At 39.0% G+C, this 22,864-nt stretch overlaps 4 protein-coding genes across 9 annotated transcripts in view; 2 read left to right on the top strand and 2 right to left on the bottom strand.

The window, feature by feature from the left end:
* The window catches only part of smc6 (structural maintenance of chromosomes 6), a 21,778-nt gene extending 7,518 nt beyond the window's left edge, over positions 1–14,260 (bottom strand). For 3 of the 5 annotated variants that reach the window (XR_002275528.1, XM_020607949.1, XM_020607951.1), the window contains exons 1-13: positions 6,178–6,266; positions 4,874–5,022; positions 4,670–4,781; positions 3,592–3,697; positions 3,355–3,491; positions 2,585–2,646; positions 2,356–2,436; positions 2,148–2,249; positions 1,674–1,793; positions 1,344–1,439; positions 480–626; positions 290–369; positions 21–191 (exon numbers count right to left, since the gene is read on the bottom strand). Coding sequence is in view for 4 of the 5 variants with exons in the window: in XM_020607949.1 (XP_020463605.1) it covers positions 21–191; positions 290–369; positions 480–626; positions 1,344–1,439; positions 1,674–1,793; positions 2,148–2,249; positions 2,356–2,436; positions 2,585–2,646; positions 3,355–3,491; positions 3,592–3,697; positions 4,670–4,781; positions 4,874–5,008 (1,349 nt within the window). In the remaining variant the exon portion in view is untranslated. Of the gene's footprint in view, positions 1–20; positions 192–289; positions 370–479; positions 627–1,343; positions 1,440–1,673; positions 1,794–2,147; positions 2,250–2,355; positions 2,437–2,584; positions 2,647–3,354; positions 3,492–3,591; positions 3,698–4,669; positions 4,782–4,873; positions 5,023–6,177; positions 6,320–14,173 lie in introns of those variants that run through there. The other 2 variants (XM_020607950.1, XM_020607952.1) reach the window with 2 other exon arrangements.
* tdrd6b (tudor domain containing 6b) lies at positions 6,544–12,666 on the top strand. Of its 2 annotated transcripts, XM_020607948.1 has the most exons (5): positions 6,544–6,625; positions 7,664–7,748; positions 7,980–12,102; positions 12,225–12,298; positions 12,539–12,666. In XM_020607948.1, exons 2-4 carry the CDS (start codon positions 7,689–7,691, stop codon positions 12,269–12,271), a joined length of 4,230 nt encoding a protein of 1,409 aa, XP_020463604.1. In that variant the 5' UTR covers positions 6,544–6,625; positions 7,664–7,688; the 3' UTR covers positions 12,272–12,298; positions 12,539–12,666. The 2 variants fall into 2 exon arrangements, with proteins under 2 accessions (XP_020463604.1, XP_020463603.1); XM_020607947.1 differs by having other exon boundaries at positions 7,664–12,102.
* On the top strand, positions 14,247–16,168 carry ankrd66 (ankyrin repeat domain 66). The gene is made up of 3 exons (XM_020607953.1): positions 14,247–14,451; positions 15,066–15,294; positions 15,467–16,168. Exons 1-3 carry the CDS (start codon positions 14,313–14,315, stop codon positions 15,603–15,605), a joined length of 507 nt encoding a protein of 168 aa, XP_020463609.1. The 5' UTR covers positions 14,247–14,312; the 3' UTR covers positions 15,606–16,168.
* Positions 15,957–22,864, bottom strand: adgrf3a (adhesion G protein-coupled receptor F3a). The gene is made up of 9 exons (XM_020607940.1): positions 22,800–22,864; positions 21,777–21,992; positions 21,009–21,185; positions 20,304–20,418; positions 19,993–20,068; positions 19,517–19,696; positions 17,876–18,565; positions 16,097–16,132; positions 15,957–16,010 (listed from the first exon to the last, which is right to left on the bottom strand). The coding sequence occupies exons 1-9, from the start codon at positions 22,810–22,812 to the stop codon at positions 15,957–15,959; spliced, it is 1,557 nt and encodes a 518-aa protein (XP_020463596.1). The 5' UTR covers positions 22,813–22,864.

The raw sequence follows: 22,864 nt of genomic DNA, 5'->3' as shown, positions 1-22,864 counted from the left end.
CAAACATAATTTTCCTGTACCTTAGCTTGTCGCGTTCTTCCTTTCCTTTAAAAAGTGCTTGATGTTTGTTCTTAATTTCCTGATTTAGCTGTGAGCACTTGTTCTCTAGTTCTGCCAGCTGCTCTCTCAGACTGGATAAGGTCTTCTGTTGTTTCCTATATTCTGTCTCTCCATTGCTGTTTAGGATTAAACTAAAATACAATGGAAAAAAACATACCACACATATATGCATGCTTTTATAAGGCGGAGGCATCATTTAGTCTTTCTTGTAAGCTTTCCACTCCCCTACCTTGCTTTTGCCTTCTCCTGAAGAAGGTTTTGCTCCTTCTCTGACTGTTTGAGTTTGTTCAAAGCCCTAAAATAAACAAGCTATAGGAAAAGGATGTCACTTTAACAAATATAAATTGTATATTTAATATGTAAAAAAAAACACCACTTTGCACAGACAGAACCAGGTTGTCATATTTCCTAATCAGTACCTCTTGTTCTTGGTGAGCTTTGCTAATGACCTTCACTTGTTCTTTCAACTTGAGACTGTCCTCCTTTAGAGACTCTTGTTCCCCTCTTAGACTGTCAATTCTGCTTTTGATGTGCTGAATCTTCTTCTCTACTTGCATGACCTTAGTCTGTGTGAATGATAAACAAAAAAGAGTGAACACAATGTCTAAAACAAATGATTTTCCATTTACAATCTGCATTTTTCAGTGGATCTACTGTTCAATTCAGTTTTATTTGTAAAATGCCAAATCACAATAGAAAGCATCTCGGGGGACTTTACATGGTAAGGTCTAGGCCATCCAGTATTATAGAGAAAACCCAACAAATCCCCCTTGAGCAAGCACTTGGCAACAGTAGGGAGGAAAACCTCCCTTTATGGGAAGAAACCTCAGACAGACACCGGCTCTTGGTGGGTGGCCTTCTGCCTCGACCACTTTGGGTGAGTGGACAGAGGAGAGAGAGAAGAAAGAAAAGCATCAGGACACAACAAACAAAACAAACAACCAAGCACTGGGTAGGTTAATGTGGCTGGTGAGTGCTCATCAGAAACGTACAGCCCCAGAGCCAGGACTACCTGCGGAAAGGTACAGGGAGAGAGAAAGAGAGAGGACACACTACGGGAGAGAGGAGACACAGTTAGTGATGTGTAATGGTGGCATATACTGTAAATGCGTGGAGAGGAGAAGAACTCAGAGTTCTACTACTCTGAGTAGTAGAACTACAGTTAACACTTTAGTATGTGAAGTACAGCCAGCCACTTTATATGATGGTGAACTTTAGAAGTGCTCCAACATTTATAAATAGGCTTGTGTATATTTAACAAAGAAAGACCACTTATGACTCACCTGGCAGAGCTGAAGGTTGTGCTGATGTTTGCAACTGTTCTCTTCCTTTTCAATATCCTCCCTCAGCTGCTGTATGAGCTGCTCCTTCTCTCTGACCTGAAAGTGATTAAAAATGTATCTTCATCATGTTCAAAAGCAGCAATTTACTGAAAAAAACTGAGAATGGACTGTTAGGCAATGTGTTCTTTTGTTTCTCTTTAATTTTGTGGCTTTCTTTCCATACTTCCTAAACACTACTCAGAAATTATTTTTAAAAAGTAGCAGGTGGAACCTTTACTGAAGTTGCTTAATCCATTATAAACAATGCCAACTGAATTTTTTTTTTTTTACCAAACACCATGCCATCGCTTTCTTCAGATTCTCCAAGGCCACCTTCATCTCACTGAAGGACGATAAATTTTCATATATCTCTTTCCTCTGTAGAAAGTCCTGCTTTAGGTCCTTGAGACACTGAACACAAGAATGTTGTAAAAATCAGATTTATTTTGGCACTGTACATATTATTCATAGACAAACGTATCAGTAGCGGGTAAACTTTATACAGACCTTTTCAAAACAGAAAGTACAAAGTAGTTTACAGGAAGAAGAACAGGGCATAGAGGGAGAAAGAAAAGACAGAAGACAATACATAAAACAAACAGAAAAAAGGGGCACAACTCACAAAACTCAAGGTATAAAACTATGAGAAAACAAAGAACACTGCAGCTGTGTTAAAAATATTACCATTAGTTATTATTGAAAGTACCTGGTGCGATAAATCAGGTTTTATGTTTTCAACCATAAGTTTTATGTTGAACACAGTACCTCTTCTTGTCTCTCCACCTGCTGTCGTGTGATTGTTTTGGTGTGCTTGATGTGGATGTAATCCTGCTTCATCTGTTCCAGCAGGGTTGCTTTCATAAAGAACTACAAATGACAAACAAGAACATTTATTTAAACAGCTAAGAAATACATACAATCATATTAGCATCTTAAAATTCAAAGGGTCAGAACAAACATGGTAGCGTTTTACCTTGTACTTCTCTGATTCACTTTTTGAATGCAGGAACTGTTTACTCATTTCTTGGTTGAGAATGGACACCGGGTTGTCCAACTGCAATACACGAACAAGTATATAACTTTGCAGTATATCAAGGATGCGTTTAGGACACTCAAAAATAATTACGATATTAAATATGTGAGGCAATCATCAGGGCTTAAACAAACGTGCAAAAAAAGAAAAGGAGCTTCACAGTGAGTACCTGAATGTTGAAGTGGTCCAAAATGTAGGTCAATTCCTCCTTCTTGTTTGAGATAAGTTGTCCTAAAATACAAGATACGGGACAATCTCTGTTATGGTAACTACTTTGAATACTGATTAATCATTTTAGTAATTTTTCAAGCACAAATTCCAAATGCTTTCCAGCTTCTCACATATCAGTCGTTTATAACAGTTAACTGAATCTGAACCTTGTTGGGTTTTAAACTGCAAGTTGCATGAAACAAGCTATTTGAAAACATAATCTTGACCTGACATTTTTCTGGCAGTTTATGCACAAAGCAGTTAATAGAGCAATGAAGAAAATAACTGACAGATTAATCAATGGATTAATGACCACAGCAGTTAACTGCAGCCCTACAATTTACAACAGGACAACGGCAGAGTAAAGCACGAGATCACGTGGTCAGTTAAACACTCATTTCAGGTTGAAGACTTATTCTGTTCAGAAGCAAACAAGTGCAGTTCATTTTATAAAATAACTCTGACATTTACAACTTAAATATAAAACTTGGTATATAACAGCAAGACAGTGGCATGCATATAAAACGCACGAGTGTGAGTTTATAGGGAAAACTTGGGCACGACCCAAGGGTGAAAAATGTACACAGTGTTGGGTGATGACAGTCTGACTGAAGTGCTTTGACTTCACTCCCGAGTGTGTTTGCTGAATCTTAAATTTAGGGAAGGTTTAAGAGGACTGGGACAGACTCACCCTGGCATGAGGATAATCTGACAGTCACGAAAAGTCACCTGATTTGCTCCTCAGCTTGCAGGTCCGACTTCCATCACTTGAGATACGATGCTCGATGAAAATGCAGTCACCATAAAAGTCCGTTCTATAAGCATCTGGTCCTCTGTTTCTCAGCCTTATTGTTATATCTGCAGTACTACAGAAAAGAATATACTGCAATGGCATTCTTGTAGCATCTTCTTACAGGTAGAGAAAATTACAGCATTTCCAACAACACATTATATAATCTGTCTTACTTTTCTCCGGTCTTCACAAAATCTTTTAGCGATATCCCCCTGTTTGTGACAGTGGCCTTTCCACCGAGGCCGACAATCAAAGCAGTCAGGATGGCACTTTTTCCACCTGAGAATTTAATTGGAAACAACCAAGATGAGGAATTAAACCACAGCATGGAAAACAAATTGCACAGTAATGAATACCAGGATGAACTGTATGCAAATAAATACAAATCTATAGAAATGCATCAGTAAAGCTGCTTAGGGTAAACAGTTTCTTAAGGGGAAGAGGTGGGTGCTTGCAGGGCTGTCGCCCATGACTGGTTAAATTGGTTAAATGTCAGCATTTTCACAGCTCAACTATTATCATTACAAGCACATGTGTGATGCACAGCCTCTGCTCAGGGGTGTGTGTGTTTGTGTGTGTGTGTGAGGGGTGCAGCCCCACCCTTGTGTAAACTTGACAGGCAGACACAAAGATAAATGCAGTAGAAAATCAAAGCAGAGTGGACTGTATCAGCCCATGAGGGTGTGCTGGGGTTATGAGATCGGGCGGCATATTACTGTCCAAACCCAACTTGGGCCCAAGAGTGTGGCATCTGAAACCGCCAAGGACCTGACAAGCTTATAGTATATAATGTCCCAACCTGACCCGAGCGTGATGCAGTTAAGTTTGTATGGTGTTTTTTCCCTTATCATTAAATGAAGCAGACATGTGAGTGCTCTAGCCGTCTAACCTAAAGTTTGACCTACGAGTCCGAACCCAACACAGACCCGAACATAATTTCTAAATTTCTATCTGAAATTTCTTGTCATATGACAAACAAAACAAAATAAAGCCCTAAGTGTGACATCTGCCTATCTGGTTGTTTATCCGTAGAACTATTAACAGCTCGACCGCTGCTGAAATACAGACAGTTACAGTCCTATATGGTATTAAATGACCTCTGTTTGATCAGGAGATTGATTATCAAGAGGCCTTCATTTAAAGGGAGTACACACAGTGGATTTCTTTTTCACCTTGGGGGGTTATACGGTGTTAAACACACAAGGCAGAGCCAGCAGCAGATTACATGACATTTAGAGACATGGTTCTTACTTCCATTGTTGCCAACAATAAAATTCACATTGGGGCCAAACTGGAACGGACCAAGCAGGTGGTGACACATGAAATTCTTTAGAGTGATGCTTTCAATGAGGCCAATATCTCCCTAGAAATAGATAAAGAAATTATCATTAAACATCGAATGAGCTGCTGAGAAGTAAAGACAAAGAACTGGTGCTTCATGAAGAAATGAATTACTGTGGCTGAGTGAGCTGTAGTGACAAAGCTGTTGGTGGATGGTCCCTGATGATTTGTACCATCTGCTGCATCTGTCACTCTCCGGCTCTTGACAGCTGTTGCATCACTGATCACTTTGCCTTTCCTTTTACTCATTGTGAAACAAGTCACTGAAAATATAATTAACAGGAAGAAGCAGAACACTGATGTCAGTACTCTTTACTATGAGACACCCACAGGTCAGTCTTGACAGGCCACGTTAAGTCCACTTTTAAAGTATTTAAGTTTATGCAGCTGACAGATCAATTTGTACAGCTGCAGCTGATCAGAGATTGTCACACCATCATTTGTTGCCAGCGAGAGGAATGTCTGGGCAACTGTGCTCCAACCAATGGATGGATGGATGGACTCCTTCATTTGTGTTATGTTGAGTTGTTGAGTTGCAAGTTTGCGATGTCTTATGTTGTGTTTGTGTTACAATGGGGGAAAAAAATACAACAAAAAATCTCACCATAACAAAAGTCTCTGAGGATTTCATGTTTGACAGTGGACATCATGATGCACACTTTAAACACCAACTTATTTCCTTTCCCAAGAACTTTTGAACTTTGATAAATTTGATGTTATCAGCTTCTAACTATAGTACGTTCATCACTCTGTGCTGCTAAACAGGTTCTTCAAGTTCTTCCTTTTTGTGAAACGGAGCAAAACTTCAAAAACTATGCGGTCTGCTATTTTCAGGAGTGTGAATATGTGACGTCAGACCTACGGCAGGGTAACGTTTAAATAAATTTGAACAGCTTTAAAGAATGCGATTACAAAAACTGGTTTGCCCAACTGTGTGCATGTAGAAAAAAAAAGCCTTTTGTTTTCAGGCCAGGAAGCCACAGCCTAAAGACAGCAGCTCAGCAGCAACGCAAACAGGTGTTATATGCACACAGCTCTGTGGATGAACATTTATTCTAGATTTCATGTTTCCAGATTTTTTTTTCTGATTCATACTGATACTGAGATTATTTGCCTCACATAAACCTATTTCAAAATGTTTTGTACAAGCATATAGACATAATAGAGCTCTATATGCCTACAGACTCTTCAGTCAGCCAGTCAGTGGGATATCATCCAGTGGCTCAACTAGCTGTAGAATTCCCACCACTCTGTAACATCAGAGAAACCCTGGGAGTGCACAGTGTTTTCAACACTACGCACACAAGTCCAAAATTACACTTTACTGTCAGCCACTATACAACAGAAGGTGAATTCAAAACACCACAAAACGTCTGGTAAACAAATAATCAATCAATCTTGTTATAAACTTTGCCTACCATTGCGCGATCGCCTGCGTGTGCAGCCTGCAGAAATAACATGATAATGAAAGACAAGAGTTTAAAAACTTCCTGTTCGCAGTGTTGTGGACTGAACGGCAGCAGTTATGGGTGGAAGACAACGCTGCCAAACACGGAACACAGACCATGCAGCGCCTGATTGGCTGCTCATCCACCTGTGTGAGCCTTGTGCTTTTGAATGAAAAGGTCCCGATGTAAACTTCATAAGCCAATAAATGGTGCGATATTTGGAGCTTAGCCCATATAAATGTTCAAAAGAGCCTGCTTGTATCTTTCGAGGCGTTATAAATGGCCCTGCGCCATGCGTAACCGCTGCCTATAAAAACCCACGTGAGCACCACCCCCTACAGCCTGTCATTCAAACAGAGAGGAACAGCGTGTCGTGTTATCTGCAGCCAGCCTGGTGACAGAACATCAAACGAGTCATGTAAGAGCTCGCATATTATTTCAGGTTAATCGGGTTAAATGCTTATGATGGAGATGTATGGCACACCGGAGAGACAGTGTGGAGTTGTTGGAAATGTTGGGAACCACTTGTGTGTACTGTTTCACATGGTGAAGGTGGAATACAATGAAGGTTTTAACAGTTTTGTGCTCCACAGTTGCTGATTTCCCGTTTGTGAACATGTAGCCTACAACTCCTTTTAGCGTAACTGGGATGACAACTTTTGCATTAGTGACTCGCACTAATAGGATGTAGGTTGCCCCTCTTGGACGCTGACACAGTTGATCCATTCACGTTTTATGGAAATTCTTGTATTTAAGTGGTGCTAAAATTCTAGTTTATATCTGTTAAAGGCTGTCAGTCTTTGATTCAGCTCTTATCTCAAGTCCCAACTTGTTCTGTTAAAGGACAAATATTCCGTTAAGTCCCTTATCAGTCAGTGTAGGTGAGGGCCTACTTAAGACCATGGTTCCACTTTGCAGATGCCGGTTTCCTGTGTTTCTTTCATATGTAGGATGCATCTGGAGTCTGTAACTGATAAATCATCATCACTCTCACATTGCCTGTCAGGCTTCTTTGTACAGTCAAGCTGAAGATGAATAATTACTGATATCCACCATAATTCAGTGTGTGTCTACTTTGAAAGTGTTGTAGCTTTTTAATGAGTTAATTTGGGTATAAAGTGTACAGATGGTCACTGCCTGAAAAAACGCTTAACAGGATCTTGATGCCAAATAACCCTGCTTAATTCAGTGAAGCAGTGTTTTTGGATTTTATACAAATGTAATTTTTTAAGTTTTAATGCTGATTTATTTATTTATTTATTTATTTTTTCCAAACATTATGTGGCAGCCATTTTGACATGGAGCAGTTAAATGATTGCTCAAGTTGATTAAGCATGTAGATAGTAACTGAACTGCCAGGGACAAACTGATAGCATTACCCTTTAAGTGCTTTATAATAATGATTAAAAGGCATGTTTTTCTTAACATTAATACATTTCTTGGTTCTATCTTGCAGGTACAATTGAGCACCAAGCTTCACAATGTGTTCAATTCCCGGGCTTCCAACGGCAGGATCAGAAGTACTGGTTCTTATCACAAGGGTAAACCTAAACTCCAGCAGGGGTCTTGTGGAATTATGGGTTAACATGGATGATGGAAGGAAGTATATTTATGAGCAAATGAGAGAGGAAATTCAAATTCCTAAAAGGAAGTTTTATGGCTCAGAAGGAAAACCAGGGGACCATTGTCTGGTTTGTATCAATGACACATGGCACAGAGCTCGGATTTTATCACTACAAAGTGAAACTTACAGTGTTTTTCTAATTGATCAGGGACAGCCCCACATTGCCACAAGAGAAGATTTAGCCTGGGGCCACAGTGACAGTTTTCTCCTTCCTCCTGAAATTGAATCCTGCATACTTGCAAACATCCTCTCCCTTGAGAATAACTGTCCAGAAAGAGCCACAAAGTTCTTGAAGTCTCTGCCTGGAAAGAGGTTTAAGGGACTGGTTCACCATGTACTGATGCCATACAGGAGAATTCTCATTGATATACCAATTCTTTCCAAGCACATGTGTAACTTTGGTGTTGCAAAGAAAATACCAGGGGACAAGTTTAAAGGCCTTGCAAAGAAATGTCTAGAATTACCCAAAGGAGAGACTTCTGAGGCTGACCATGTAAAGGAGGAACAAACTTTGAATGTTAGTTGCCAACTTGAGAAGCATGACCAATATTTTTACCCAGAACTGTTAGCTGACATCTTTGAAATCGTTAAGGTGACAGAGGTAATTCATCCACATCACATTTTTTGCAAGCTCCAAATTTTTTCCAAAGCAGAGAAGATATTATCAGAACAGATCCACCAACATTATGAAGAAGGTTCAGATATTGGAGATGTGCGACCAGAGACCTGTGGTGATTCATGTGCTGCTAGAGTAAATGGGAGATGGCATCGCTCATTACTAAAGCAAAACATTGTGAACAACGATGGTGTTGTAGAAGTCTTGCATGTGGATGAAGGAAAAACTGAATTAGTGCCAGTTAGAGACATCAGACCACTGCATGGGAAATTCCTGAGAATGCCAGTTGTCACTTATCTCTGTTCTCTCGATGGAGTAAAAGACAATGGCACAGGGTGGACTACAGACCAGTCTGATTACTTGAAATCTTTGCTCTTGAACCAGACATTTGTGGCCAGGTTTAACCACCACAATATATCTCAAGATGTCTATTATGTCACTCTTTATGCAGCTGATGCAACATGTGTAAACAGTCGTTTTTTGGAGAAGGCAGGACTTTTTCCACCCTCTAAGAATGAACAAGATTCAAATGTCCAGAATGAACCCATTCCCTTACCACTTCTCATTTCTCTTGAAGAACAATGCTTTGATGTACAGAACCAAGTCAACGTAAATGGTGATTCGCAAGAAGAAACTTTGCCAAGCACCAAGAACTTAGCAATCGATGGCAGGACATATGATGTACCCACTTCTGGTGCTAATGACCTTCATATCGAAAAGAGCTCAGAACACCAAGACTCTTTAATACACAGCAACAGGGTTGTTCCAACAGGTTTCCCTTCTGAGGTGCACAACGCTTGTGATGACAGTGAGTTTACAGTAGAAAGTAGTGTCAGTGTAAAAGTATCTTGCATTGAAAGTCAGCAGAAGTTCCGGTGTCAGTCAACAGAACACAATGATGCTCTTAAACTTCTTATGCAAGACCTGCAAAACCACTATGAATCTGCCCATCCTCAGTCACTTGTTGACTCCATCTATGTTGCTCGTAATCGAGACAATGGTATGTGGTACAGAGCAAGGATCATTAAAGGTGATGACTCCCCTGCTGTAGATGTGAAATTTATAGACTATGGTGAAACTCGAAGGATACTTCTGCATGATTTATGCCCCATTGATCCAGCTTTCTTACGACTGAATGCACAGGCTTTTCAGTGTTGCTTATTCAATCAAAAAAGTCCCTCTAAACCAAGTGCTGTTTCTTGCACTGATGCTTCATTAGCGGAGTTTCAGAAGTTTGTGGATTCAGGGGCATCATCAAACACTGAGTTGAAATGCACTGTAGAAGATGTAGCATCTGATGAAGAAGGTCTGCCACTTAACGTGGTAGATACTGAAACACCACATGACAGTGCATGCAAGGTTTTGGCTCAGAACTGTGCACAGGCTAAAGCCCATGTGCAGCTTCCTTCAAAGGTCCCATCAGATGCATACAATTATTCCACATATAATATTGAGGTGGGTGGAAAAGAAAAAGTGCGGGTGACCTCTTCAGAGAGTGTCAGTCACTTCTACTGCCAACTGCACAGGAATTCTCATTTGTATGATAAAGTGATGGAAAGTGTTAAACAACTAACTGGCCAGCCAGAGTGCAGAGATCACCCACTTAAACCTAATAGTATTTGCTTTGCTAGATACACTGATGATCAGTGGTACAGAGGTCAAATAGTAGAAATGTCTCCAAAACCTAAAGTGCACTTCGTAGACTATGGTGATACTCTTGCATTGAATAAATCAGATATTCGGCCCTTTCCCTCTGAAGAAAGTATTGCCAGGTCTGTTCCTGTGCTGGCTGTTCCACTAGCACTGTTTGATGTCCCAGGAGAAGTGACACAAGAAGTCAACCAGTGGTTTGCAGATCATACCGTTGAACATAACTTTACCATTTCGGTGGTAGCAAAAGCGGCAAAAGGCAAGCTAATTGTTGAAATGTTTGAGAGGTCCCTGAATGTAAATGTAAAAGTCAGAGAGAAGATATCAAAGATGGCACAACAAAAGAGTACTGGTCTAGATCAGAAAACTGATCAGCAGCTCTCTAACCGCTCAGAATGGGCTAGTGTGCCAAATGAGGACTGTTTCACGCATGAGCTCATGAATGTGCCAGTAATGAAGATGACAGAGCAAAATAAAGTCCACAGCAACAAGGGAGTGATTGCTAGAGATGAGCCAAAGATGAGTTCACAATCCCCAACTGTCCGTGTACCAGAGACTGAACATGGAAAGACTCCAGTTGAAGAAAAACAACCAACTTTGGATGTCATTCTTAAGGACAAAAGAACTGTGACACAAGGTAGCCACAGTAACTCAGAAATAACACAAATTTCACTTCTTTGCCCTGAGGAAAATATGAAAATCTACAATTACAAGTGGCCAAACAGTTGTCAAAACAAGACACAGGAGGCATATGCGTCTTGTATTGTTGGGCCACATTACTTTTGGTGTCAGTATGCCAATACTGAAGAACTGAACATGTCAAGGCCTCTTCAGGAAGCAGGACAGGCTCAGCAGGACATAATGTTCCCAGAGACTCTGGATCCTGGAAGCCCATGTCTTGCTCTCTTTTCTGATGACAACCAGTGGTATCGAGCTCAAGTAATGCAGAGAACTGGCAATACTCTCCATGTTCTGTTTGTTGACTATGGAAATGAGTCTGATGTTGACATCAAGAATGTGAGATCACTGCCTCCAAGTCTGCTGGAGAAAGCCCCCAAGGCTTTTTTGTGCTCTTTGGATGGATTTGATGAGTCTAAGGGCTTCTGGAATGACGATGTTTATGATGACTTCTACAGTCTCTTGGTTGATAAACCACTCAGTGTGACAACGTTTAATATGGAAAAGCATTCAGAGATTGAAGTTCCTCGGTATGCAGTGAAAATTGAGTGTGATAATCTGGTTATAAATAGCCTATTGCAGAAATACTGGAACCCATCCTCCATGGGATGTGCTAAAACTGAAATGGCTCAAACAGAAACTTTTCTCCAAGGTGGTCAGACTGAGTTGAAGAAAACAAACCTCAATGTTGGCAAAGGAAATCTGAATACTTGTGTGTACAGGAAGCCAAACATTTCCAAAAATGAAACACTGGAGGTATACGCCTCTTGTATCGTGGAACCCCATTTCTTCTGGTGTCAATATGCCAACACAGAGGATCTTAGCAAAGTTTCAGTCTTTGCTCAAGAAGCAGGACATGCACAGCAGGACATGATGTTCCCAGATACTCTTCATCCTGGCAGTCCATGCCTTGCTCTGTTTTCCAGTGACAACCAGTGGTACCGAGCTCAGGTAATTAAGAGAACTGGCGATACTCTCCATGTTCTCTTCACTGACTATGGAAATGAATCTGATGTTAACATCAAGAATGTGAGATCACTGCCTCAGCATCTGCTGGAGATGGATCCTCAGGCCTTTTTGTGCTCTTTGAATGGATTTGATGAGTCAACAGGCTCCTGGGATGATGATGTTTATGATGACTTCTACAATCTCCTGGTTGATAAACCACTTAGAGTGACAGTGTTCACTGTGAAGGATCATTCAGAAATGGCAGTTAGTCAGTATACTGTGGAAGTTGAGTGTGAGGGAGTGGTTGTGAATACACTGATGAAGAAATACTGGAAAGGACTGGGCACAGAACATGCCTTGGCAAGAAGAGTGGAATCAGGTTAGGAGATTACACTTCATACAAATTAAAATATGCAAATTTAAATATTACAGTATATTAAGGTTTTTAATAAGTATCATATTCCCTAGTTTATTTAATGCTATTTGATCTTTTGTCTTTAGTGGACCAGAATGAAACCAGGACTATGGGCCAGAGTGTTGGGGATTAAAGTCATGAAAAATGCATCAAATGAATGGTAAGACTTGGTCTTCTCAACCAGTTTGTCTTGTGTAAAGACCATGAGAAATTTGTGTCACAAAGGTTCTCTGCCATCATAAAGTACTGCAAGGACCTTTTCATTAATGGCAAACAGGTGAAATATTAAGACACTATTTCATTAAGGTGTGAAAGTCAATATTAGGAAACTGAGAATATATTAATGTTTAGATTTTACGTTTTCAAAATATGATCTAATCTTTGTGTTTGTTCCTTTCAGTTCTGGACTCCTATAAATGCCTGTGGGGAAACACAGCTGTGACAGAGCAATCTTGACTTTTGTGAACTTGTTGTGTTAGAAATTGCGCTAACTCAAATGTTTCCTAAATAAATGAAATATTGTGTAAATGCATAAACGTGGTGGTGAATTTTTAAAATGGCCTATTGGTTTTAACTTTAAGAGGTGAACACAAGTGTTATGATTCCAGTGTCTGTTTTTCATTTCATTTTTATTGAAACTATCAGAATGTGGGAACACAGACACACTCCTGTACATAGCCTATCGTTCCATAATTAGGAGTCAGGGACGTTAAATGAAATTAATTACTGTATAATGAAAAATAACGGTTGAAAAACAATGTCTTAGAGTAGCAGATTTTCTGCTTTTTGATTAGACATTATCAAAGGCTAGCTACATATAAGATGTATTGCTTTATGAATGTGCTACTTCCCAGCAGACAGAAGTTACCAGTCAGCTAGCCATTATGAAGACCTTTGCCCCTAAAGTAGCCTATATAAATGCAAAAGCAGTGGTGTAAATACTCAAGATTGTTTATTTAAGAGTAGCAATACCATAGTGTAAAAATACTCTGTTACAAGTAAAAGTCCCACATTCAAATTGTCACTTAAGTAAAAGTATGAACATAAAATATGCTCAAAGTACTCATTGTGCAGAATGGCAGTTTACATTAATGCATATCATTATTGGACTGTTGCTTATTGGTGTATTATTGCATACATCACAAGTCATGTTGGAGCTTTTAAAAATACATACTGCTGGGTAACTTGTGAATTTCCCACCAGGGGTCAATAAAGTCTTGTGATTATCCTGTAGTTTGTTTAATTAATCTCAGTCTGTAACTAAAGTTAACAAATAAATGTAGTGAGTACAAAGTACTATATTTTCCTGTAAAATGTAGTGAAGTTGAAGTCTGAAATAGCAGAAAATGAATATACTCATGTAAATTAGATACCTCAAAACTGTACATAAGTACAGTACTTGAGTAAATGTACTTAGTTACTTTCAACCTCTGTGCCAGTGACGTGCGGCCAGGGGAGGCAGGTGAGGCAGAGCCTCCCCTGTCAATCTTGAAAAGAAAAAAAGTTAACCATAAAATATAATAAATGTTAATATTTGTCGGCTGGTGTGTGTTGTAGGCCCTTTTTCCGTTCGAATCCGATGTCGAAGGAATTTCTTTCAATAAAGAATAGCAGAATTTACGTATGTCCCGTTGAAATACATGGAGGAGATGCGCGATGAGGCAGCACTTTGCTGTGCCTCTCGGTGGATCGTGTAATCCTCACAAACTGTATGCGATGCAAATAGTGTGTCGCTGTCCCTCTATATATCACAAATAAAACGCTTTCAAACACGCTGATTATATGCTCTGCCTTGCCATAATCTGGATAATGTATAAAATGTAGTTCTGTAACGTGTTTAGGCTCCAGATTAACCATAAAACCCAGTAAAAAAAAGTTACTCGGTGAGGCAAACAGTACGCCTAAATCTTAACCTCAAATTAAATATGGGTCACGTTTGTGTGAAGAATGCTGATATGAGATATAAAACAACGCATTGTCTATTAACAGACAATTTGTATTTGTAAATCTGACTGTAAAAGAGTTAGTGCCTCACCAGCTTTCAACCTCACCGCACGTCACTGCTTGGTTTCTTCTCAATGTACAGCAGGTGGAAGCCTCAATTTACCGGTTCAATTTAGGACAGGGCGCCATGTTGTGTCGCTCAGCGGTCGCTAGGCAACCTTTGTAAGACAATGACAGAGTTACACCAGGCTGCAGCAGTAGGCGATTTTGATCGAGTCCAGGATATTCTTAGGCAAAATAAATGCAATCCCAATTATAGAGACGTCGACTGGAGCTGCAAGACACCTCTTCACTGGGCAGCAGCTAAAGGTAGTTATTGGATGAATGGAAATTTCCCCGACAGGCGGCACCTGGCTCTGCCTGTCATTGGAATGGGTGACCAAAATGCTGTGAAAGTGTCAGCTTCATATATTTTACTCCTTTGGGGATTATACTGTATCGGATATTTGTACTTAGGTTTCTCTTGTCAACTTTTCAGTAGGAAAAACTGGTCTGCAAAATAAACAAATGAACTGAACATGTAACTACTTTTAAACATCAAGATTTTGGGCATCAGACCATGTTTTGGAACAATAACTCAGTTTTAATATTTTTAGTAGCCTAAATTACTTATGGGCAGCATTTGAACTGTAGAAAATATCCTCTTCCACTCTAATCATGAGCTGCAGCCTCACTGCACCAATCTTCACATATGTTCCTGTTTTCTATTTACAATGAAACCAGGGGTGTTTCACCGTAAATTAACTTGTAGTGGTCAAGGTGTCCTTGTAGTTTAACCTAACCAAATGGTTTCCTGATTTTATCAGATTTCCCATTCACAAATTCAATAGGCTAAAATTATAGTTAAAATGTTTTGACACTTAAAGAAGTCACCGGGTTCATAAATGCATGTGTCGGATCACATTCAGTTGCCTTTTCCACAGGACATACAGAAACAGTTAAGATCCTCATTGAGCACGGAGCTCGGCCATGTCTGAGGACGGAGCATGGATGGACACCTGCACACTATGCTGCAGAGTTTGGCCGGCTGGCCGTGCTACGATTGCTACACTCCCTTCATGCCCCTATAGACAAGGAGGACAGCTGTGGAGACAAACCAGTGCGGATAGCTGAAATATATGGACACCAGGACTGTGTTCGATTTCTTAAAAAGTATAAAATGTCCAATTTTCCAATTTTTATTCTATGAATTATACGTCCTTTATTTGCATGCATATGTCATATTTTAATACAGAGTCTTTCTTTCAAATGCACAACCCAATGTGGAATAACTTCATCTTAATCAATGACATCACTTAAGTAATTAACTTCTTGTACATTGCAGAGCGGAGATTGAGAGCCAGGCCTACCGAAAGCTGGCAGCCCAAAAAGGGATTCCTATTGATGACACCGATGAGGAATGGGCAGAACGGGGCAAAGAAAATGAAGAAAACAGGATCTCTAAAAGCAACATTCGGATGTAGACGCCTAGCTCACTTTCACACAACAAAATGTAAACAAGAGTCACATCCATGCAGCTTTCCATTTGAGAGTTTTTGTGTGGCATTTCAGTGCAATGAAAAACATGCAGGCTAATATACAGTATTACTTAAACCACTTTTCATATTAATAGACTATAATGCAACAAACAAACAAAAAAAAAATACAGCTTCAGAATTTTTCAGTAGCCCTTTCTACTAAACAGTGGACTTTAACTTGTATCAAAGCAAAATAAACAACAAAGCATATCAGAAATAGTCACATATTTGTGGTATTATGTGTAAAATGTACTGTAAATTGCTGTGGCTTAAGAGTGCACACATTTGAAGCAATTTTCACATCGAAGTTGAGTCTAACTTTGTGGTGCTGTCGGTGCTGGATGCAGTAGCCTGGACAGCGGAGGAGAGGGATGTGTAAAATTAATCAATTGTCACTGTGGTGTTTTGCATCTGAGTTAGCCCAGTCATGCACTTACCTTTTTCTTGAAATGATTCAGCAGTGCTTCACGGGTCTGTCAGAAATGAATAAAAACATTATTAATGATTTGATGCCATACCTGTTTAGCATTTTTGTTCCACACTGAACTTCTTAAAAAAAATAGGACAAAAGTCTAACTTGTTATTATGATGTGTTGTAATTTGGTTACACTCCTTTATTTAGTGACCCCAAAGCCTAAAGTTTGTTCTTTCAAATTTTAAATCATACCACAATTCCCTTAAATACTTCTTCACTGTAAAAATGTTGAGCTTTTTGCTCCCCATAACAAAATTTTTGAAGGACTAGTAATTTTGGAGAAAAATACTTATTTGCTTTCTCACCAAGAGTTCGATGAGAAGATAAATATGAAGCTGAAGCCAGCAGCTGATTAGCTTAGAGTAAAGCGAAATAGTGTGAAACAACATGCCTGGCACTGAAGGCAACAAAATCTGTTGAGCAACAGCCTCTAAAGCTTGCAAGTTAACATGTCTTATCTCCTCTGTTTAATTTGTACAAAAACAGTGTAATGAACAATGACTTAGAGCAGTGACTATTTTGGGGGAGTCTCCTCTAGTTCTTAACAACTTCATGGTGACAACAAGACTTTTTGTAAATCCACAAATAGTTTTTTTTTTACACACTTTTTTCTTTATGATAAGATAACCCAATTGGCTGCTTCATATTTAACAGACTGACATGAGTGATGCTGATCATCTTCTTTAACTCTTTGTAAGAAAGTAAATAAGCATAAATGCTGAACTATTCCTTTAACGATTGACTTAACTCCAGCTTAAATAATTGTTTTTGTTGGCATCAAGTGGGTTAACTTCTCACCCTGGATATAATGGTTGGTGCAGAATGGTGATTCAAGAAAAAAAAATGCTGTTCTCCTTTGAATCCTGAAGCTTTAAATATTCAAATTCTTTTCTGTTGGCCTACTTTCATAGTAACACACAGTGCCAAACAACATAATTGATTCAGAAGTGCAAGGCGTGTGATTTAAGTTGGCAAAGCTACCTTACCTGTTTGTCCCCCAGGCACGTGGTTAACAAAATGAACAAACCCTGCAAATAAAATGACATTGGTTATTGACTGAGAGATATTTCCGCTGGTTCAGATGTTTAGGTGAAGATTATATTGACCATACCTGGAATGCGTTTAGCAGGGTGAAGGCATAATGGACTGCAAAGGTTATGTTTCCAGAGGTGAGATCAAGAGCCATTACACCAAATCCAAAGAGCCAAGTGACACCAAAGATTGGAGTATAGAGAATAACTGATCTTATGACAGTTCTGGTAGCTGTTTTTTCAACAAAGTTCTCTGTGCTCACAGGGTGATCCAAAAGCTTCAGGATTACCACACCCATGGAGAAAATATTAATGAAAACAATGACACCAACTGGTATAAAAAATGTATGAATAGACCCTTTTAAAAGTCCATCATATATCAGCCAACAGGTATCACGGGAGTAGTACAAGCCTTCAGCACCACCATTGTTGGCTAGAGCTGTGATAGTAACAATAAGGAAAGGACACACATAGCCCAGGACTAACGAGAACCTCAGGTAGTTGTTCTTACTCACATGGTGGAACATAAAAACGGTCTGATGAAGAAGCATGACGCTCAAAGACAACATCCAAAAGAACATGGACAGGTAACAAAAATGCTTCAACACCACCAAGGTCTTACACCAGATTTCTGAAATATTATTTGGATCAGAAGATCCTAAGAAACAGCAATCTGCAATTAGCAAGACAAGACAAATGTTTATGTGGGCAGTATGGCGTACATGTGAATTACTTGTTTTAACGACAGCACTCCAGACTATCACTTCAATAACGAGACTAATAGCGAGAGACAAGATTGAGACAGACAGTCCAGCATAGGTCATCTCATTAATCCCAGGGACCTTCACTTGAGACCTTGACATTAGAATGGCAAATGATGACAAATGGTTGCATACACAGCGTCCTTCATTTGAAGAACCCTGCCATTTGCATCCATGTGGTGACCATGTTCTGGTGGCGTTGTCCCATGCGACACAGTCTATTCGAACATTGCGAGGCCTTGGTTTGAGCAATTGGAAGTCAATCTGAAGCTCAACTGAATCCAGTTGTTTGTTGTCAGTAGTTGTTGACACAATAATGCTGTTAGGTGTGCGCTCGTCATCAGAGGTGGGCCAGTAGTTCTCCAATTGTTTAAACCCAGCTGTTGTTACATTTTGGGCATCTGAGTTACCAAGACTGACTGAGACATTGAACACTGTGTTGGTGCAGTTTGGTTTACTGCATGCAGCTACCTCTATATTTGTTTTTTTCTTGACAGTTGTTATGCTTGTACCATCAATTAGTTGCTCAACAGAATCCAGATATATCTCTGCCAATGAAAGATTGTCTTTGTTAGGGTTAGACTTCCAAGATTGTTCAAGAGAGCTTTCTAGCATATTGCTGGATGACTCCAGAAGATCCTGAAAAGAAAAGAGGCTCATTTTAATAGCAGTTGATTTAAGTACAACATGTGCCCTCATGGGTAGGAAAAGCTTTTTCCTGCTTGTGTTCATTACAAAAAAGAATATGCATGAATATATGGGAAATATGCCTAGTTGACAGTATTCATACTCAATACTGACAAAAAAGAACCAATATGGAAGTTTAAAGTTGTAATCCTTAAGATTTCTGTCCTGGTTGATGTGATGACATACAGTACGTGGTTGGTGGTATTTAATACAAATGCAAGCACTCACTGAGCAGCCTCTTTGTTAAAAATTCTGAGAAAGTACATCTGATAAAATGGTTCTCCCACTTTTAATAAGAAGTCCGTCCATCTTTTGCATTTTGAACTGGGTCTGATTTTGAGAAGTTCGCCCTTTTAATATGAAGCAGCAGCAAGAGGAAACATTTGGTTTGCATTAACAGTAACCTAATGCAAATCTGACATGGTGTAAAGCTCGTGAACAGTAAACATTGAGGCCGTTTATAATTAAAAGATAATTTTCACTGGTATCCATGCCTAAATTTTTGTGAAAGTAATCCGATCCCAGCACAGGAATGGCGGACTCCACCATTACTTCTTCTTCTTCTTTCGGCTGTTCCCATTAGGGGTCGCCACAGCGAATCATCTGTTTCCACCTAACTCTATCCTCAGCATCCACTACTCTCACCCCAATTAACTTCATGTCCTCTTTTAGCACAGGACTCCACCATTACTATACAGTAAATATAGGCTATTACTGAATATAAATACACTGAGTAGCTATTGCAGAAAAAAACTGAATCAAAACAGGGTTTGATATTTTTAAATTCATAAAGGTTATAACTATAAATGAAGAAATGTTTATCAACAAATCCCCTTTAACCTCCATACTGGTTAAAACCCAATAATAACATCAAACAAAAAACAAACATTTTGTAATACTTACATTCACTGCTGAGTCATTATTTATGCTTTGCAACTTGTGACTCAAACTGACGAGTACATGGACGGATGCATTTACATTGGCAAAAGTGTTGATGGTATCTGTCTTATTAGTGGCATTCTGAAGGCGGGAAAGTACATTTGCAGCATTTGTATCATATGAGCCAAGTCCAACATCAACGATCTGTAACAACAGTGATAGTTAATTGCTGATTAACTGTGTCAAAATGTAAAGTACAAGCTACCACCAAGGATTTCATCTACAAACACCTGAAGGTAACCAGTTAATGCATAAAAGTAGATAATCCCTTATGTAAAAATATCATTTTGTGGTATGACTTTTTGCTCACAAAATGTTATAGGCTAGCTTTTGAATACCAGGCTTTATTGCTTTATATTTTGCAAATGTGAAATGAATAATTTCTCCATTAAATAATAGAGATCTTGTTATTTAACTGTAGTTATTAAAGTTAAGCATACATTTGCACTTTGCAGCACACCGGCCAAATCCGAGTTCACGCACGCCGACACCTCGTTTTCCCATGTCTCTGGAGTGCTGAAATGGTTATTGGACTAATACATTAGTCGGTCAACAGAAAAACAATCATCAACAGACATCATTATTTTTTGTTTCAGCTCCTCAGATTATTTGTAAGTTTAAATTTTGGGTAAAATTAAGTGTGTTTGGCATATGACGCTATTTTTGGACAATATGACTGACAGGTAAATGGGAAAAATAATTCTGACACTGTTTGTTTTTAAAAAATAATAATCATTATTTTCAGCCCTACCCAGCTGTGCATTTCCTTTGTCGTTTTCCAGTTGCATTCATGCATTTTATCTCTGCAGTGTATCCAGCTTTGGTGTCTTTCCAGTCACCTTCAGCTACACAAAATTGATCCTTTTCTGTTTGGAAGGAGAAACGGTCAAGCTTGATTTATCATTTATTACAACCGGTAACAAACAACTTGTATAAATTTAACTTGAGGATAACAAGAGGTTATTCTGAAATTCTGCTGGAGCACGTAAAGATCACCGAGACATAAAATATTTCATATGCCATACAAATATTTGCTGTGAGAATTTAGCAAACAATTAATATATTGCTAGCACATATGGAGTGATGTTGAAAAAGCTGTTCTTTTCTGACAACATCTGAACTAAAACATACCATATATGATAGTGATACCAACTGAAGCACTTCTGCTTTGATTGCACCTGTTTGTAAATGTGCACGTTACTTGTGGAATCACGCTTGGATTCATACAGTTAACCGCTGTATCACCTACATGAACAGAAGAACCTGAAGAACCTGCAAGGATCACATATGCATGTCATATATTTTCAGAACAAATTTGCATAGGGGTTAATTTAAACAAATAGTCAAAGAAAATTAACACAAAAAATGTACTTACTAGAAGGTTTTACTGAAATTATGTCAGCCATGATGTTTTGGCTTGTCCAATTCACTGTGTAATTTTCATTGTCTTCATTGCCTATATCACAGATGACTCTGACTTTCACTAAATCTGTATTTGGTTTACAACGTGGAAATTGTGGTTCTGTGGTGATGTCAATCTTTGGCAGGAGGGAAACATCCATTACAGCGCTGGCTTTGTGAAGTATGGTGACTTCTTGTGTTAAGCCTTGTGTGTAGGTACATGTGTACTCTCCTAAGAAAAAAAAAAGAAATAGGGATGAGAGGGAAAGCCACCATGTGTACAACATTTATATACTCTAATTACTCTGTGTTTGTGAGAAAAATAAATGGCCACAGTGAAAATCCATCAGATTATTTTACACAGGGTTTTCCCTTAAGCACAAACCAGTCCTACCACCTCAACTAAGTACCCACTGTTCATTCAGCATCTGTAATTTAACCTGCAACAACAGATTTTTTGGACCACTTATGGGAACCAGAAACAAGTGAACACAATGCTGACATACTGTATCTTCACCTTTAACATTTTTTTTACATATGCAGCAGCCTCTCCAAAGCCTGTAAACTGACTTTGGCCTTGTAATCAGTTGAATAATATAGTAAATAAAGCAGTCAGACAAATTCAGTGGAGTAAAAACACCTCACTTCCCTCAAAAATGCTGTGGAGTAGAAGTGTAAAGTGGTGCGACATCAAAATACTCAAGTAAATTAAAAGTATCTCAAAACTGCACTTAAGTATTTGACTAAATGTGCTTCTTTACGTTCTATCACTAATTTCTCATGTACACACTCACTATAAGCCAGCTGGCTGAAACAAACATACCTTTCCAGAGTTCTGTTATTTTTCTAAGTGTAACGTTGGCACCCCTTGTTGTTGCCATCACCTCAGACTCTGTGCCAGTTGTTATTTCATATATCTTGCCTTCTTTCTTCAGCTGCCACACTGGTACGGTGTTCAGATCCTCTTGTGATGAGCACATGAGTATGAACAACGAGTCGTAACACACAGGGTTAGAGGGCATTTTTAAATGGACAACACCTGTGGAAAAACAGGAGTTCAATCAGTCTATAAACCATGAATAAGCAACATTCAGAAGGTATGATGTGTGTGTGTGTGTGTGTCATTGTACTTTGAGGGTTAGAGTATACAACTTCACTTAAAGCCATAAATAACTAATAAATAAAACCAAATCAGAAACTGGAATGGTACGTAAAGTTAAAATTAAAACTGAAAATAGTGATTTATAGTGATAAATAGTGATCATCTGTGTCCTGTATCACATTGAAAACAATACAGCTGCACATTACTTTACATGACACCCCATCAATTTTATTCTTTGTTCAAAATAAACACTCATTTCAATTCTGATGCCCGCAACACATTCCAGCAAAAGTTGGCACGGCTGCATTTCAGGACCAGTAATGAGGTGAAACAATGAAATGATGATTCCACTTGAACCAGGTGATGTCAACAGGTGCCTGCATCATGATTTGGTACAACAGTGGCACCAGGAAAGGCCGAGCCCCTTAGGAGCAAAGATGGGCCAAGGACCGCCGGTTTGCCAACATGCAGTGTGTGTGAGAAAATCACTGAAATGTTTAAAAACAATTATCTTTGTCATGTGTTCTTCGTTCCCTATTACTTTCAGTGGTAGTAGCCTGTCACTGAACAGTACCTCTCATTGTTAATAATACAAACGGACTGATCGACACTGGGCCGATCAAATGACAGAACTAAAATATAATCTAACAAATGATTCAAGGTAATTATGATCAGTTAAAGCCTAGATTGTAGGAAAAACAGACCAGGTAACAGGTGTGTCCCTCCCCTCCATTAGATAATTACCTGTAGTTTCCATATTAAGCAAGGCTGATAGATTTTTGGTCAGCTGATTTGATTTAGCAATCAGA

Source organism: Monopterus albus, unplaced genomic scaffold, assembly GCF_001952655.1.
Source record: "Monopterus albus unplaced genomic scaffold, M_albus_1.0 scaffold90.1, whole genome shotgun sequence".
Lineage (NCBI taxonomy): Eukaryota > Metazoa > Chordata > Actinopteri > Synbranchiformes > Synbranchidae > Monopterus > Monopterus albus.
Note: the sequence above shows the minus strand (reverse complement) of the source record. Positions and strands in the feature narration are given on the sequence as shown.